General features: G+C 35.7%; 1 protein-coding gene across 9 annotated transcripts in view; it reads right to left on the reverse strand.

The window, feature by feature from the left end:
• The window catches only part of LOC115217166 (serine/threonine kinase SAD-1-like), a 362,920-nt gene that overhangs the window by 113,535 nt on the left and 231,751 nt on the right, over positions 1 to 17,634 (reverse strand). For 6 of the 9 annotated variants that reach the window (XM_036507075.1, XM_036507072.1, XM_036507074.1 and 3 more), the window contains exons 9-10: positions 15,786 to 15,820; positions 7,813 to 7,857 (exon numbers count right to left, since the gene is read on the reverse strand). In XM_036507075.1, the coding sequence (XP_036362968.1) occupies positions 7,813 to 7,857; positions 15,786 to 15,820 (80 nt within the window). The remainder of the gene's footprint in view (positions 1 to 7,812; positions 7,858 to 15,785; positions 15,821 to 17,634) is intronic. The other 3 variants (XM_036507077.1, XM_036507076.1, XM_036507071.1) reach the window with 1 other exon arrangement.

The raw sequence follows: 17,634 nt of genomic DNA on the forward strand, positions 1-17,634 counted from the left end.
AAACAAAACTGAACAATGACATATGTATATCACAAAAAGGGCAATGTGAGGCATGGCATATAACCAAAGATTGGGTACAGTTGTGGGATCTACACTCCACCCCAGCATCCAGTGTAGTATGATGCAGGGAATCAACCATGGGATAGGCTAGTGTGGGGAATACAAGCCAAATAAATGAAACAATAATAATAGAAAACAGATATGTTATTCAATGTTTTACAGAACATACATGTATGTGTGTGTGTGTGTGAGAGAGAGAGAGAGTTTGTGTATCTTTGTTTTGACATCACATGATAGTCGTAAACGAGAGTCACCATCATACAAGCTGTGTCATTCTATTTCTTTATTGCCCACAAGGGGCTAAACATAGAAGGGACAAACAAGGACAGACAAAGGGATTAAGTCGATTATACCGACCCCAGTGCGTAACTGGTACTTAATTTGTCGACCCTGAAAGGATGAAATGCAAAGTTGACCTCAGCGAAATTTGAACTCAGAACGTAGCAGCAGACGAAATACGGCTATGCATTTCGCCCAGCATGCTAATGTTTCTGCCAGCTCGCCGCCATTCATTTCCAATGTTTCATAAAAACCTGTCCAGCCATGGGGACACATAACCTTGGCTGGAAACAAGTGCAGGTTGGTGAGAGGAAGAGCATCCAGCCATAGAAAATCTGCCTCAATGAGTTCCATCCCACCCATGCAAGCATAGAAAAATGCATGATGAAATGACGATGACGATGACAACAACGATGATGATAGCAATAATAACGATGATAATGATTCCACCGTTTCATTTTTTAATAACTTATTTCTTATTATTTTCATGTGAATACATTTCTTTTTGTTTTTACATTTTACAAAAACAAAGCAAAATTATATACATGTAGTTTACTGATATAGATATGAATGCCAGTTAAAATGAGTAAAATTTTTTAAAAAAGAGATAAAAAGGAAATAGAAAAAAGAGATGAAAAAGAAGAGAAATTTGGAAATAATCTGATTGCACAAACACAACCAAATTCTTCATGCACTAAGCAGGTCTTTAGTTTTTCTCAAAGAAATTTTCCAAAAAATTTAGTAGTATTTTCTTACATTCAGATAATGCCAATTTTCAAATAGAGAAAGCAAATTAAAGAATTAGCCAAGTCATGCAAATGTCCACTTAATTCTTTCAACAAACAAACGCAAGTTCAATTCCAGCTTGCAGTAAAAACACAGTTGAACAAATTGTTGAAGTACCAATTAAAAAAAACGGACTTTCTTATGGAAAAAAAAAAGAAATGGTTAACCAAATATTATTTACTTCTATACCAATGTCTTTGGTTCCATGATGTAGCAGTATTTACAAAGATTATTCAACTCTAAAGTGAAGTGTAAAGTATTAAGTCTACCTGGTGTATATATGTATATATATATATATGTATGTGTGTATGTTTGTGTGTCTGTGTTTGTCACCCCCAACATCGCTTGACAACCGATGCTGTTGTGTTTACGTTCCCGTAATTTAGCAGTTCGGCAAAAAGTGACCAATAGAATAAGTACTAAGCTTACAAAGAATAAGTCCTGGGGTCGATTTGCTTGACTAAAAGGCAGTGCTCCAGCATGGCCACAGTCAAATGACTGAAACAAGTAAAAGAGTAAAAGAGTATATCTTGGATATTGTTTCTAAATACTTTCATTTGTTATTTTTTGCGCTCAGAAAAATGGTGCAATGTTCAGAGGAGAACAGCCAGGCATGAAGTATCGCATAATAACTACTATTTTGCAAAAATCATTGTGAATAAACACATTTTAAAATATTTTTATGCATTCCTTATTTAATTACGATGCATTTATATACAAATAAAAAACAATAGTTAAATATTTTGCTCAGGAAAAGAATAATAAAATTTTATTTTCAATATATAAAACTATTTATGTTTAAGCACTTTTTTCAAAATGTATCCACAAAGGGGAAAATTAACATAAAAAAGAGTTTTGTACAAATTAACTAAAAGATGTATTATGATTAGTTTGAAATATAATTTAATGTTAAGTATATTTAACATATAAAATTTGTTTTACAATAGCAATAATTTCATTTGTTTCTTTTTTATTTCATATTCATTAGAGTTTAATAGAATAAAATTTAAAAAGTGAATTTTTTTTTATTCCTTAATAAGTCCTCTTAAAACCTGTACGTTATTGATACAAGTTGGTTCAATACAAAAAAATGTAAGTAAATATCAAATAAAATCTATACCATGATAATGAAGATATAATCTTTTCTACTCTAGGCACAAGGCCCAACATTTTGGGGGAGAGGGCCAGTCAATTAGATTGACCCCAGTACGCAACTGGAACTTAATTTATCAACCCTGAAAAGATGAAAGGCAATGTCTTTTCTACTTCATGGGTCTCTCTCCTTTTAAATATTAAATACACAGTCACCAACTGTGGACAAAATTCTTGCAAAAAGACAAAAGACTACCTTTCAAACCAAAAGCATCTTTGAACAAAGCACAACCAAAAATCTTGTCACTCTTCTGCAAACTACACATGTGCTTTTTCATCCTTTACCAAAGGGATCTAGTCAGGGCCTCTGAAGCTCACTTAGCTTCCACAGATTGACAGCCACAATCAAAGACATCATGAAAATTTCTCCATCTACCAAGTCACCAAGCAAAAAACAGAGAAATCACTTGATTTGGAATTTAAAATGAAAATAATTAGCCAATGTGAAAGAAAAGGAAAGGGAAATGATATCACACATAATCTACTTCTGTTCCATTCGATGATCTTCGTTATAATTAAGGACATGGAATGACTGACTTATGTAGTAAAAAGCCAGATTTGGCCTTTCGAACCTACCCCACAATGTGATTTTAAAATATGCAATCACATTTTTGAAATATTGGAGCTACAAGATAATTAATCATGCATATGGCAAGAGTAATACAAAAGTGACAAGGAACTATCCTTCCATCCACCGACCTATTTTCACTGCGTACTGTTCCTTCCATGAATAGTATTCCTGGAAGGATTTTGGTGGGTAGAATCCTCAGGTACCTCATCTGTAGGGTCCTGTCAGAAACAACTATCATTACGCTTTCCTGCTGGATTCCCCATCATGACCAATTGAGGTTACGGATATTATCCAACCATTCTGTACTTACATGAGCTGCTAGAAATAGCAAACAAATCACCCTCAAATCATACCATACTGTCTTGGTGTACCCCTAGGTCACATGCCAATTAGCTCGGCTTGAAAAATCCATCTTGTGATTCTCTCCTGTGGAATTCTAATTATATGTCTGTAGTATCGGAACTGTGACCTCTCCACAAATGGCAAAAGAGTTGATGTTCTGAACAGAAGACTACATACGAAAACGTATGCCTGCAAGACAACTAAGAATTCAAGTTGCGGCTAGAAGTGTTTCTGGAGACTTCAAAGGAATGGATAAAAGATAATAACTAAAAAGAAAGTTTTCAGTCAAAGAATGCTTCAATTGCTCACTGAAAATGACACACTCAACTTAGAGTCTACAGAATATATCAAATGAAATGAAATATCATCATCATCATCATCATCATCGTTTAACGTCCGTTTTCCATGCTAGCATGGGTTGGACGATTTTGACTGAGGGCTGGCGAACCAGATGGCTGCACCAGGCTTCAATCTTGATCTGGCAGTGTTTCTACAGCTGGATGCCCTTCCTAACCACTCTGAGAGTGTAGTGGGTGCTTTTATGTGCCACCATCACGGGGGCTAGTCAGGCGGTACTGGCAACGACCTCGCTCGAATCTTTTCACACATGCCAATGGCACAGGTGCCAGTAAGGCGATGCTGGTAATGATCCTGCTCAAACGGTGCCTCCTACATGCCACCGGCACGGAAGCCAGTTAGCCGCTCTGGCAACGATCATGCTTGGATGGTGCTCTTAGCACCCTACTATATATAAATATATATATATATATATATATATAAAAGATAAAATAAAATAAGAATCACTAATTTAAAGGAAAAACAAATGAATGTTGTTTTCGTTGTTGCTTTTGTTTAACCCTGAGTCAACCTTGACTGAGGAGACCTAATCTGATCATTCTTGCCATGACAAACATATTTTAGTGGGTATCCAGACCTACAGTATCTGATGTGTCCTTATTTCCCAAGACTGCATGGTATGATTTGAGGGTGATTTGTTTGCTATTTCTAGCAGCTCATGTAAGCACATGGTGGCTTTCTCTTTTCAAAGTAAAAGGCAAAAGATAAATGCATATAATGTATGAAAAGTATAAATAAAATATATTTTGATGTACAATATAGATGTAGGAGTGGCTGTGAGGTAAGTAGCTTGCTTACCAACCACATGGTTCTGGGTTCAGTCCCACTGGGCAAGTGTCTTCTACTATAGCCTCGGGCCGACCAAAGCCCGTCGTATATACGTATATATATGAAAGTAGCCCGTCGTATATATGTATATATATATGAAAGAAGCCCGTCGTATATATGTATATATATGTATGTGTGTGTATATGTTTGTGCGTCTGTGTTTGTCCCCCCAACATCGCTTGACGACCGATGCTGGTGTGTTTACATCCCCGTGACTTATCGGTTCAGCAAAAGGGACCGACAGAATAAGTACTAGGCTTACAAAGAATAAGTCCAGGGGTCGATTTGCTCCAGCACGGCCACAGTCAAATGACTGAAACAAGTAAAAGAGTAAAGAGTAATATGCTACAGTACTTAACAGTATTGCAAATAAAATACCCCTTCAAACAAAAAGAAATTGGAAAATATGTGTAGGGGTTCGACTTGGGTCCATAATGTGTTACAACCAGTTGGAACACAACTTCATTACAAGTCATGGAGTACAGGTACTCATACTTACTTCGTAAAAAAAATGTCTGTAAGCTTCAGTGATGGGATTCACTTGTTCCTTGAATTAGTATATAAGTGGCTGAGTATTCCATAGACATGAGTACCTTTAGCATAATCTCCAATTAGAATCAGTATAGTGTAATGCATGTGATAAGGCCGTATCATTAAATTATAGGAACGACACATAGGCTTCCATACAGTTTCCATCAACCCAAATTGACTCGGAAGGATTGATAAAAGACATTTCTCCCGAGATAACATGCAAAGGGATTGAACCTGGGAACTTTGTGGTTGCGAAGCAAACTTTCAAACCATTCAGCCATGCTGATTTTACTTGCTTTGTGGACATAAACAAACAAACACACAACAAATCTGTCTGAGGAAATCTGACTCCATCATTAATGTGATCAGTTTTCTAATCATCATTTTGAAATATTAACGTTGTTTTGGTGGATCATTTTGCTACTTCTAATACACACACTGGTTATATTTTATTTCACATTTTATTATTATAAGTCAACTAGTTAACTAATTAACTAAGCAACTGATTATTTTATTTATTTATGCGCCGTTTTCAAGCCTAGCCAGGCAAATGGGCCTGGTTTCCCGGTTTTTGCGGCGTATGTGTTCCCCCCAGCTGGACGGGACGCCAGTCCATCGCAGCGTTACTCGAGAAACAGGAAGAAAGATTGAAAGAAAGTTGGGGTGAAAGAGTACAACAGGGGTCGCCACCAACCGCTGCCGGAGCCTCGTGGAGTTTTAGGTGTTTTTGCTCAATAAAACACACAACGCCCAGTCTGGGAATCAAAACCGTGATCCTCCAACTGCGAGTCCGCTGCCCTAACCACTGGGCCATTGCACCTCCACAAGCAACTGATTTGCTAATTAATCAACAACTTGACTAATGATAATAAAAAAAGAAATGAAATTTAGCTAGTGTGTGAGTGTACTTTTATTGGTAAAATTACCCCCCATCAGGGTACATCAACAGCTGTTCCAATATATTTCCCATCCCATGGAGGGAGACCCTGCTCATTTCAGAAACAGCCCCTCTAGTTCTAGTGGCATAAAGATGCACTGTGTTAAGGAAGAAATGAATAGAGACCACACAGAAAAGAGGGAACAAACACCGCAAAAATCTCTCATTCAATTAGTAACTCTTCAATCGCAGAAACATCTAGAACAAACTCGATATTAGCGACACTGTATCAGATAGGAATAGAAATGTTAGACTTTATACAACACCAACGGAGAAACATGCAGAGGAGAGGAACACCAAGTAGAAGAGATAAACCTATTTATTTCATTATTATAAGGAGCAAATATTCAGGAGTGAATATTTATATAGTCTGTCACTCTCTCTCTCTCTTTCTCTCTTTTGATTTGCTCATCCCCAGCTTCTTCAATCTCTTATGTCATCATCATCATCATCATATGTGTATATAGAAATTAATATTAATCTATTCAGCAAGTTATATACCACTGTTAGATTATGTGAGATATTAAATGAATGAATGTCAATGGCCACATGAGGAATGGGCCATACACGCAACCATTCCGGTGTGTGTATCATGTGTATTCATATATATTTTCATATATATATATATATATAACAATACAGTGTACATTTAAACACATAAGAGATAGCCATAACAGGACATCTGACTCGCTAGAAAGAGTAGTTAAACTATAAACCACTAAATAGCCACTGGTAGCAAAGAATTTTTCTAAATTTTTTGCGACCCTAAGTTTTATTAATTAATGATAAAAACAAAATATATATATATATATATATGTTTATATATATATATATACACCACCATCTTCATTTAAAACCTGTTGTCCATGCTGGCATGGTTGGACAGTTTGACCAGGGCTGGTAAGCTGGAAGGCTGCACCGAACTCCAGTCATCATCATATGTCCATTCTCCATGCTGGCATGGCTAGGATAGTCTGACAGGAAATGGCAAGTCACAAGACTGCACCAAACTCCACTGTCTGCTTCGGCATGGCTTCTATGGTCAGATGCCCTTCCTAATGCCGTACATATGTGTGTGCATGTGTGTGTACATACATGTCTGTGTATATACACACAAACACATTCAGACATGCATGTGTATGTATATTCGCATTTGTTTTTTTTTTTTATGTCAAGTTATGTATAAAACTAATTTCGCATTAACCTGAAGGGTTATTCAATACTTTTGGTAGAATACGAGTCTATTAACTTTGATGAGGAAATGGTTGAAGTTTCAGCTTATTCACCTTCATCAGATTGTAAAGATAAGCTAACTGGAACTTCAAAGTCACAGTGAACATATGAACAGGGTATGGACCCCACAAGTTGTAATACAGGTAAATTGTTGAGAAGAGTTGATGTGGGAACTGATACAGCACAGAAAGGACTCTAGCCCTTTCATAGGGGACAACTTCTCTAGTTCCAGTGGCACAATAAAAGGGACCCAGTCCACTGTGTAAGATATATGCAAGACTGAAGTCAGCTGGTTTTCTCTGGTGCTGAGTGTATAAGATGTCACAGTCTGTAACAATGTATTCAGCCCATACCAGCACAGAAAAATGGATGTGATGGTGGTAGTGATAATGATGATGACGACGACAACGATGATGTGTATGATGAGGAATCCTGTGGAATCCCATTAATGAATGTTTGTTTACCAGAAACAAACAAAAAGTTTACCGCTTTGTAATTATCTTAAGAGACTTGTTGCAACACTAACATGTCTGACTCAGGAATATAACCATCCCCCACTCCCCACTCCCATGACATTCCTGTCTGTCGCTTGGACCATTCAGGAGAGCTCGACGGAAAGTTAATTGCAGTGATTGATTTTTCAGTAACATTAGATTAATGAAAACAGAAACCATATCCAAAACCATGCAGCCCACACCTGGAATGTTAGTTCGTTAAGTTTGCCCTTTCTATTTACCTTGCGAGGTTTCTTCTGTGATACTTACTGCCGACTATATTCCACCTAGAACAAATGCAGTGACAACAATGAATGATTTTCTAAAACACCAAGGAATGTAGAAAGTGGAGATACTCAACCAGGGACAATATCAAATGTAATGAAAAAGTACAGTGAGAGCAATTGACCAGGTCAGTCAGTTGATATGAAAACCTTTGAAAGAATTTCTATGGTCTGCCTAATGCAAAAAAACAAAAAACTTTAACCAGTGTTATGCAGTCAACAGAGGTACATATTAGCCTCTACATAAGTCTACTTGTAGTGTTTAAATAGAATTTAGTGACTACTAATTCGATATAAACTGTTCGATGACAGAGGTCACCATGTGCTTATTAGATGGCATAAAAATGAATGGACATATTTGAGGTCCCCCAATGTCAGCAGCAGAAATTCAGGAAGAAGGTTTTTAATGCATTAAAGTATATAATACAGGCTCGACTTTGCATATACGATTGTGGGGCTGGCATTTTGAGATATACTTTTGGAAACAAACAAAAAAAATATATGCATCTTACATACCTATTTCTTTATTGCCACAAGGGGCTAAACATAGAGGGGACAAACAAGGACAGACAAACGGATTAAGTCGATTACATCGACCCCAGTACTCCACTGGTACTTAATTTATCGACCCCGAAAGGATGAAAGGCAAAGTCAACCTTGGCAGAATTTGAACTCAGATACTGACGAGATACTGCTGAGCATTTCGCCTGGCGTGCTAACCTTTCTGCCAGTTCGCATCTTACATACCATCAAACACATTACATGAAATCTATTAAACAAAGAAAATTGAAGTTCAAAATCAGTGATGGCCTGTAACGTTATTTATTATTCTGTATGAGAAACGATACTAGAACACTTTTCTGTGAAAAGCAGTCTATTCAAGGATGTACTTGAGAATAGCTTACATATAAGCTCGGAGTACTTAAGTATATTTTGCAGAGTCAAATGACAGTGTAAAACAATTCAAAATCTTGCACTTAGATTACGCTTAAAATGGTCACCAGAAATATTTGTTGCTCAGCTTCTGAACAAGTCAATTTCTAATATTCAAACAAAATGGTCCTCCATAAACAACCGTGCCTGGACTTGTGTCATGGAGGGTAACTTTCTAGGTGCAATCCCATGGTCATCCATGACTGGGGGGGGGGGGTCACCCAACCCAATCTGTCCCCAGAATTTCTTCAGTGGCAGTTCAGCTGTTCAGCAGCATTGAAACTCATCTTAACATTGAATGAGAGAATATAATCAACATATTACTTCCTAAACCATTTCTCACTTCTTTCCACTATGTAGTAAGAATTACATTAACACACTAATGCTTTTGCTTTCTGGAAGGAAACTACCAAACTTAGAACATCAGTGCTCCTACACCATCATGATAATGGATTCTCTTGTCATAAACAACTGGTAGGTGTTGCGCAATTTCTTGCTGTACAACCTGCACAGACAATTTGTTTATGGTGGTCAAATGCTTGTGCTGCACATTAGCTAATTCTTTCCATCGAACTGACATTACCTGTACAGGTGCAATGGTGTGCTATATGGCCTAGTGGTTAGAGCAGCGGATTCACTGTTGAGAGATCGCGGGTTCGAATCTCAGACCGGGCGATGTGTGTGTTTACGAGTGAAACACCTAAGCTCTACGCAGCTCTGGCAGAAGGTAATGGCGAACTTCTGCTGACTCTTTCACCACAACTTTCTCTCACTCTTTCCTCCTGCATCTTGCAGCTCACCTATGACAGACTGGCGTACCGTCCAGGTGGAGAACCTATACGCCAAGAAACCAGATAGTTGCACCAGGCACCAATCTTGATCTGGTAGAGTTTCTACAGCTGGATGCCCTTCCTAATGCCAACCACTCCAAGAGTGTAGTGGGTGCTTTCACGTGCCACTGGCATGAGGGCCAGCCAGGCAGTACTGACAACGGCCACGCTCAAATGGTGTTTTTTCCATAAAAGGAAATATTAGGAAAATTCTTTTGACCTAACTAGTATTTACTAACGAACAGATAAAATAGATTTTGCATCAATATAATTCTTCTTTCTTCCCAACAGTGTTGGACAGGTTTAGAAAATAAAAAAAAAACCATCTTAATTTTATCGAAGAAAGCAATTTATCTGCTCCCTTTTCAATCCTTATGGGCCTTCCCTTAGGGTGGTCTACCTTCCTATGAAAAACTCTGCTCTAGATATTATTTTCCCAATCTTAGGTTCTACAAGACATAACAAATAAAATCATTCTTTTATTCCTCTATTTCTTTATGTGTTCCAGTCCAAAGTTGTGGCCATGCTGGGGCACAACCATCTTGCTGGCATAATTTCTCTAATAGTATAAAGCATTATCAAAAAGTACTTGGGGGAAAATAGAAGTTGGTAACCATTACATGGTACTTTTACAAGATGAGGTAGAACTTTCCTAGAAATTCCTAGTTCAAAACTTTTCGGTTCAGAGAAAATACAATAACAATGATAACATAAAACTACTAAACTAATAAAAATTATTTTACTAAATCTATAAAACATACTAATAAAATTTGAAACATTTAAATACTTTTGAAACAAATAGATATTGTGAATTTTTTGGTTATAAACTAGATTTTATTCATCTTTATTATTTAGCCTGGAATTGATATAAAAGTAAAATTTTTTATTTGTTTTCTTGTTTTTTACCCCCCAGGAGAGATGTACTTTTGTAGCGCTTGGTTACAAATTATGACATTTACCGACTTGTGAAAAACATAAGAAAAAGAATTAAAATTATTTTTCCATCAAACAACTCATACTAATTTTTTTATAAATTTTTTTTTTCTCTTTTTCCTTTAGTTTTTTTTTTTCTTCACCTGTCAAGCATGAAATTAAAATGAGGCAAGTTTGGCTGGCTGAAACTCTAAAGTTACATGAGGATATGGGTCGACAACAAAGTAAGACATTTCTACTTATTATTTTGTGTGTTTGCAATTGTTATAGAAATAGTTAAAAACAGCCATTTTCTTTTAGTATTTATTATTTAAATGTGGCGAATAAGAATTTTTCATAGTTTTCCAGTTTTTCAATCTTATCCTACAAATATGATATTTTAAAATGCTATAAATTCTATTTAAAAAATAATCTAATATATATATCTATAATGTTTTCATGTGGACATTGGACGTTTGGTAAAATATAAAGTGATATATGCATACATATGCAAACATACATGTACAACGCATGCAAACACACAAGTGTGTATACACACACACACCACTGTATCGATCAGACTCATCATCATTTAACATCTGTTATCCATGCTGGCATGGGTTAGACGGTTTGACTGGGCTGGCACGCTGGAAAGCTGCACCAGGCTCCAGTCCAATTTGACATGGTTTTCTATGGCTGGATGCCCTTCCTAACACCAACAAATCCATGAGTGCAATGGGTGCTTTTACATGTCACCAGCATGGGCGCCATTTGCGTACCACATGTCAGATGATGAAATGATCACAGAGCAACATGAAAGTGAAGTGTCTTGGTCAAGAACACAACACAACACCCAGTCTGGGAATAGAAACCACAATCTCATCATCATGTGTATGACACCCTAACCACTAATGACTTTCACCTATTTCTATATATATATATATATATATATATATATATATAAAATATAACTTCATCTTGATTCAGATTGTGTTTCCAAGTGTGTATTATTACACATGCATCCTCCACATTACAGAAGCATTGTACTCCTAAAAATTTTACCATAACAAAAATTCTATCCCACAAAACTTATTTTTCCATTGATGTCCATATTACATGGAAATTATTAAGGAGAATGGTTTTAACATTATGAACTTCCACTTTACATTAATATTCGCAGAAATGCATCATTCCTATAATGTAAGGTAGACATGCATTTCAAAATAAATTATGACCAGGTTATATCCTGATATTGCAACAACAGAATTATCATAAAGACAATCTATCCTGTTGTGTCTGGGGAGAATCATTTTCTTTTTGTGCCTTATAATTTAACACACTCACCAGTAAAATTTCCACTAATTCCTTATATTTATTTTCCTAAAATTTTTGTTGTGTCTTGTAACCTTTTCAATTTTCGTTGCAAGATGCAACGAAAGTTTTAGGAAAATAAAAAAAAAAACAAGTGGAAATTTTACCGGTGAGTGTGTTAAATTATAAGGCACAAAAAGAAAATGACTCTCCCCAAATACAACAGAATATGCTTCAACACACAAACTCATATAAAGAATCTTGTAAACCAAATCCAAAAATGAAAATCTATCCTATTTATTAAAACTTTTCAGGGCTCACCTAACACACCTAGAATATAAACCCCTGCATTAGATATATATATACACACACATATATATGTCTATATACACACTAATGTAAATATGAACTTGGAGAGATGTAAATGCAAAGTAATTTAGTTTGCCATGACAACAAGGGCCACAACTCCTCTAACACTTGGACTGTTACAATAAACTGCTTAAAACAGATGCAAATCAGAACAGATTTGTACAAATTGAAACTATTTGACATTTCTTTATAAAAAAAACTTGAAACAACCTATTTTTCAAGCCTTCTTCATATATCACTTTTAACAGGCATCTTCTAACAAGAACATAAGTTTGTATGGTAAGTAAGCTACTAAGATAATGAGAGAGGTAGATTGGGAGAAAATTTGAAATCAATGTTACATTGAAACTTGCAGAACGATACTAGTCTTAGCATATTCCGATTCTTCTCCCGGTTCATTATCAGAAAATCTACAGCAAATTACCCAAAAATACAATATTTTTAACAGACACTCATATATATTTCTATATGTATAGGAATACATAACGTGTAGGAGTGGCTGTGTGGTAAGTAGCTTGCTTATCGACCACATAGTTCTGGGTTCAGTCCCACTGCATGGAACCTTGGGCAACCAAAGCCTTGTGAGTGGATTTGGTAGACGGAAACTGAAAGAAGCCTGTCGTATATATGTATATGTATATATATATATGTGTGTGTGTATGTGTGTGTGTGTGTATGTGTGTGTGTGTGTGTGTATGTTTGTGTGTCTGTGTTTGTCCCCCCAACATTGCTTGACAACCGATGCTGGTGCGCTTATGTCCCCGTAACTTAGCGGTCCAGCAAAAAGAGACTGATAGAATAAGTACTAGGCTTACAAAGAATAAGTGCTGGGGTTGATTTGTTCGACTAAAAGGCGGTGCTCCAGCATGGCCACAGTCAAATGACTAAAACAAGTAAAAGAGTAAAGAGTATGTATGTATGCATGTATGGATGATATGTACATATGTATTTATGTACATTCAGGTACACTGCCAAATTTCTGGCAAGTGATGATCCAGTATCCTTTTTTATCCTGGATATAATTATGCAAGCTCAGCTGAAATTCCCCACAATTAATATCAAAAGCCTTTTCACTACCAAACCTTCCCGACAATGCATTTATTTATTCACAAGTTAACATATCATGAAAGTGGAACATACTCTCGCTACACCTCACCGTAATAATATAACGATGCAAATATTTAAAACTAAATCTAACACCATGTGCTAACTCCCTAAGGACCCTCCCTCAATGAAGAGCAAGTTAATAATAGATAACTTACTTTCACTGCAGAGAATGGAGCATCTCAGCATGAAAGAGGGGGAAAATAAATATATGCCCTTCACAGTTGTATTTCTAGAGAGAGTCTGGTGGGGCCGAATGGTTAGGGAGTTAGTGCATAGCTTTAGGTTTTGTTTGAAATATTTTGTGCCTTCATATTATTACAGTTGAAGGTTTGGAAGCATGCTTCCAACTTTATATCATGTTTCTAGAGAATAAACAAAGGTGTGTCATGATGATTTAGTAGCAGAAACAAAAATATAATAGTGTGGCATCAGTCTTCTAGAAGTTGAGTCAGAATTACTATTATGTAACCGCTTAATCTAGCAAAATGGAAAATCCAGCCAGAAAGTTGGGAGTATATCTGCATCAAAGAAGCTTGAGAGGCAGTTGGATGGAACTTACACTCGCCTCCTTATGAGAGCTCAAAATCTCTCGTGGAAGTGTCATCCAACCAAAGTACAAATATATGGGAAATTACCACCTGTATCATCTCTTGTGAAAGGTAGAAGAGTCCAGTTTGCTGGACATTGTTGTAGAGCTGAAAACGAGGTAATTTCTACTCTTCTCCTCTGGAAGCCATCTGCTCGCGATACCAGAGAGCGCACACTCTCCTACCCTGATGTAATCTCCAGGGATACAGGCATCCAGCAACAGGACCTCCGTAATGCTATGATGGACCGTGAGGTCTGGCGTAACATAGTAAATTCCATTGTCTCGACCATGGTCGAACAATGATGATATCTGCATATGTGCAATTGGTTCAAGATAAATATCAGCCGATATCTGATTGTCCTAAATGACAATAATTGTAGTAAATTCTTATTTTCGATATGCAGACAGCATAATTAAAATTGCAAGAATGAAATTAAGCTGTTGAACTTAAACTTCAAAATTATAGATTCATGAACAAAAAATATAATAAATAAGACTTGTTTGAAAATAATTTCATTTCATGTATAAAAGAAACTAAAATGAAGATAAAAAAACAACATACTGAATAAAACTTGTGAAATGGTGTAGTTTTTTTTTTTGTTAAAATGTAATTTTAACTTCATAACATTTGCCCCATGAAATATATTAAATCCGATTTTGAAAAATGTGTATGGTTCATTATAACATAACCTTGATCTATATAAAGAATTGTATATATATATATATATATAAATAAATGCGCTCTTTTAAAGCCTAGCCAGGCTCATGGGCCCAGTTTCCCAGTTTCTATGGCATATGTGTTCCACAGCTGGATGGGACATTTTTGCCAGCTGAGTGGACTGGAGCAACATGAAATGAAGTGTTTTGCTCAAGAACTCAACGTGTCGCCCGGTCCAGGAATCGAAACCACAATCTTACGTTCATGATGCTGACACCCTAACCACTAAGCCACGTGCCTCCACGTGTGGTGAATTTATGGAAAGGAGTAGTTAAAAATGAAGAAGACAAGCTGTTAACTTGTTTTCTCCATTTTTAATTAAATTGATGAGTTTTATGGAACTTCTTTCCATAAATTCACCACACATCATATACAAGTATTACTTTCATATCTTCGCAAATTTACGCCTGTAAACTACCGGTATAATATGAAGAATCAACATTAGAAATCTTTTTTGGAAACCTCCGAATTAAAAGATGAATTTACATTCAACTTTTTTTCACCTATATGCATATTCAGTTTTGTGTAATTATTTTGATAACACAGGTGAAAAATAACTAAATCGTTATAAAAATAGGGCCTTATGTATTAACAACCTCTGATTGTAGCATTCACTTTTAAAATGTTTATCAAAATAATACATCGAAGCTGGAAACTTAGACCAAGGAATCAAAAGTATCTATTGAAAATTCTTTGGAAGTAACCAAAAGAAAAAAATATTATGTTCTTAAAGAAAAAAAAAACGTCTCAAACTCAGAAAAAAAATGGTTAAATCTTGAGATTATTTAAGGGATAGAAAATAGAAAATAGAAAAGAATTGAAATCAAAGAAAATTTTTTTAAAAACATAGGAAAGCAAGAAATTATCTTAAAATTTGAAAATGACTGGAAATAATAAATTTATCCCTTTGGTGAGAGGTGGGGGAGGTGACCAAACTTTGTTATGTAATATATATATATGTGTCTTTCAAGCCTGGTTTTTTTAATGTGATTGAAACAGTTTACATAAGTACAAATACTGACAAATGAGCAATAAACTCAGAGCTTAATTCGCTAAATTTAAGTGACTGACTGAAAAAAGGAGAGACGTAATTTTTTTTTTTTTTTAATAAATATTAGCAGAAAAAAAAAATTAAAAAATATATATATATATATCTACTCACGCTGTTACCCAGGGATGCCGATGAATTTCTTCTAACTATAAAATAGCAAAAGAAGAAAATGTTTATCTTTTAAATTGTTTTTTTTTCTTAAAAATTAAAGTTTTTTTTTATTAAAAATTTTTAAATTTTTTTTCTTAAAAATTAAAAAAAATTTTTTTTATTAAAAATTTTATTTCTTTTTTATTAAAAATAGATTCAGTCTTAAAGGAATAAGTATCAATAATATTTAATCAATAGGCATTATTGAATGACAATAGAAATTGATTTCTCAAAAGATTTTCGATTCCTTATTCTTTAATTTATATGAAGATGTTTTCTTCTTGGCAAAATTTTAATTTGTTTAACAGAACCATTATTAGTTAATATATAATAAACATAGCGGATAACTTTGAAAAGTAATTAATGCAGAGGAATATTAAGTAATGGTAATATTAACGATTCACCAAAGTTAAAAAGCAATGATCTGTAATGATTACAATGCAACAAAGAATCTTTGATAGTTGAGATTGTAATGAATGGATAAATTTACAGCAATTAATTATGGATACATTTTCCTCCTCCTCTGTGTGTGTTCGTGTGGGAAAGAGAGAAAGTGGTATGTGTGCTTGTGGGGAAGAGAGACAGAGAATGGCTCTGTGTGTTGGAGAGAAAAATAAATTGTAAGAACAAGGAAAGGATGAAAGAAGCTTCATTCGTTAAGATGGGTATTGATGAAATTTGATTATCAAATGACTGTACAAACACAAAAGATAATGCAAAACTTATTTATGTAATTTAGACATTATTGCATTCCTCCTCGGTTCCAATAATAATTTTTTAAAAATGGAAAAATTAATGTGAATGAACTGAATTCTTTTCATGGTTCTTGGCAACACTTGAAAGATGCCCTCTTAACCCTTTTGATACCAACCCACCTGACACAGCCTCTGGTTCTATGATGCAACCTTCTTGTTTGAAAGTGATTTAAATCAAAGCCTTCCATTAAAACTTCATGGTAATAATTCATGTTCCTAAAGCAGTGAACTGGCAGAATTGTTTGCACACCAGGTGAAATGCTGAGCAGTAGTTTGTCTGTCTTCACGTTCTGAATTCAAATTCTGCAATAGGAGTTCAATTCTCAGTAGCGCATTGCACTCTTGAGCAAGGTACTTTATTTCATATTGTTTCAGTCCACTCAGCTGGCAAAATTTAGTTGTACCTGTGGTTCAATGGGCCAGCCTTGTCATATTCAGTGTGCCATGCTCAATCTCCCTGAGAACTACATTAAGAGTAAGTGTGTCTGTGAAATACTCAGTCACTTGCATGTTAATTTTTATGGGCAGGAAGTCACACTGATTGAATCAAGTGGAACATTCATAATCATAACTGCCAGTGAGCCAGGCTCTGAACTAAGATCAACAACTACCTAGACTTAATTTATTTCAGTACATGACCTGAGCATTATTGTCGACAGCGATTTGTGTTGGACAAAACACATTGCTAAAATCGCCAAGAAGGCTGAGGGTGTCTTGGCATCACTCACCAAGTCCTTTGTGAGCCACTCTCCAGCTATCTATCAGCGGCTTTACCTGCTATGGTGCGACTTCACCTGGAATTTGCATCACCAGTCTGGAACCCCTATCTTGCCCAGGATATTAATCGTCTGGAAGCCGTTCAGCGACGTGCAGCCAAGAGAATACCCTCCATCAGGCATTTGCCATATTCTTAACGCCTTACTTCCCTGGGCATGGATACATTGAAACTCCGATATCTGGCAGCTGACCTGGCAGACACCCATAAAATTATTGACCATCTTACAAACAATAACTCTGACCACCTTTTCAAACTCTACCTGTCTAACACCCATGGA

The sequence above is a fragment of the Octopus sinensis genome, linkage group LG11 (genome assembly GCF_006345805.1).
Source record: "Octopus sinensis linkage group LG11, ASM634580v1, whole genome shotgun sequence".
Classification (NCBI taxonomy): Eukaryota; Metazoa; Mollusca; class Cephalopoda; order Octopoda; family Octopodidae; genus Octopus; species Octopus sinensis.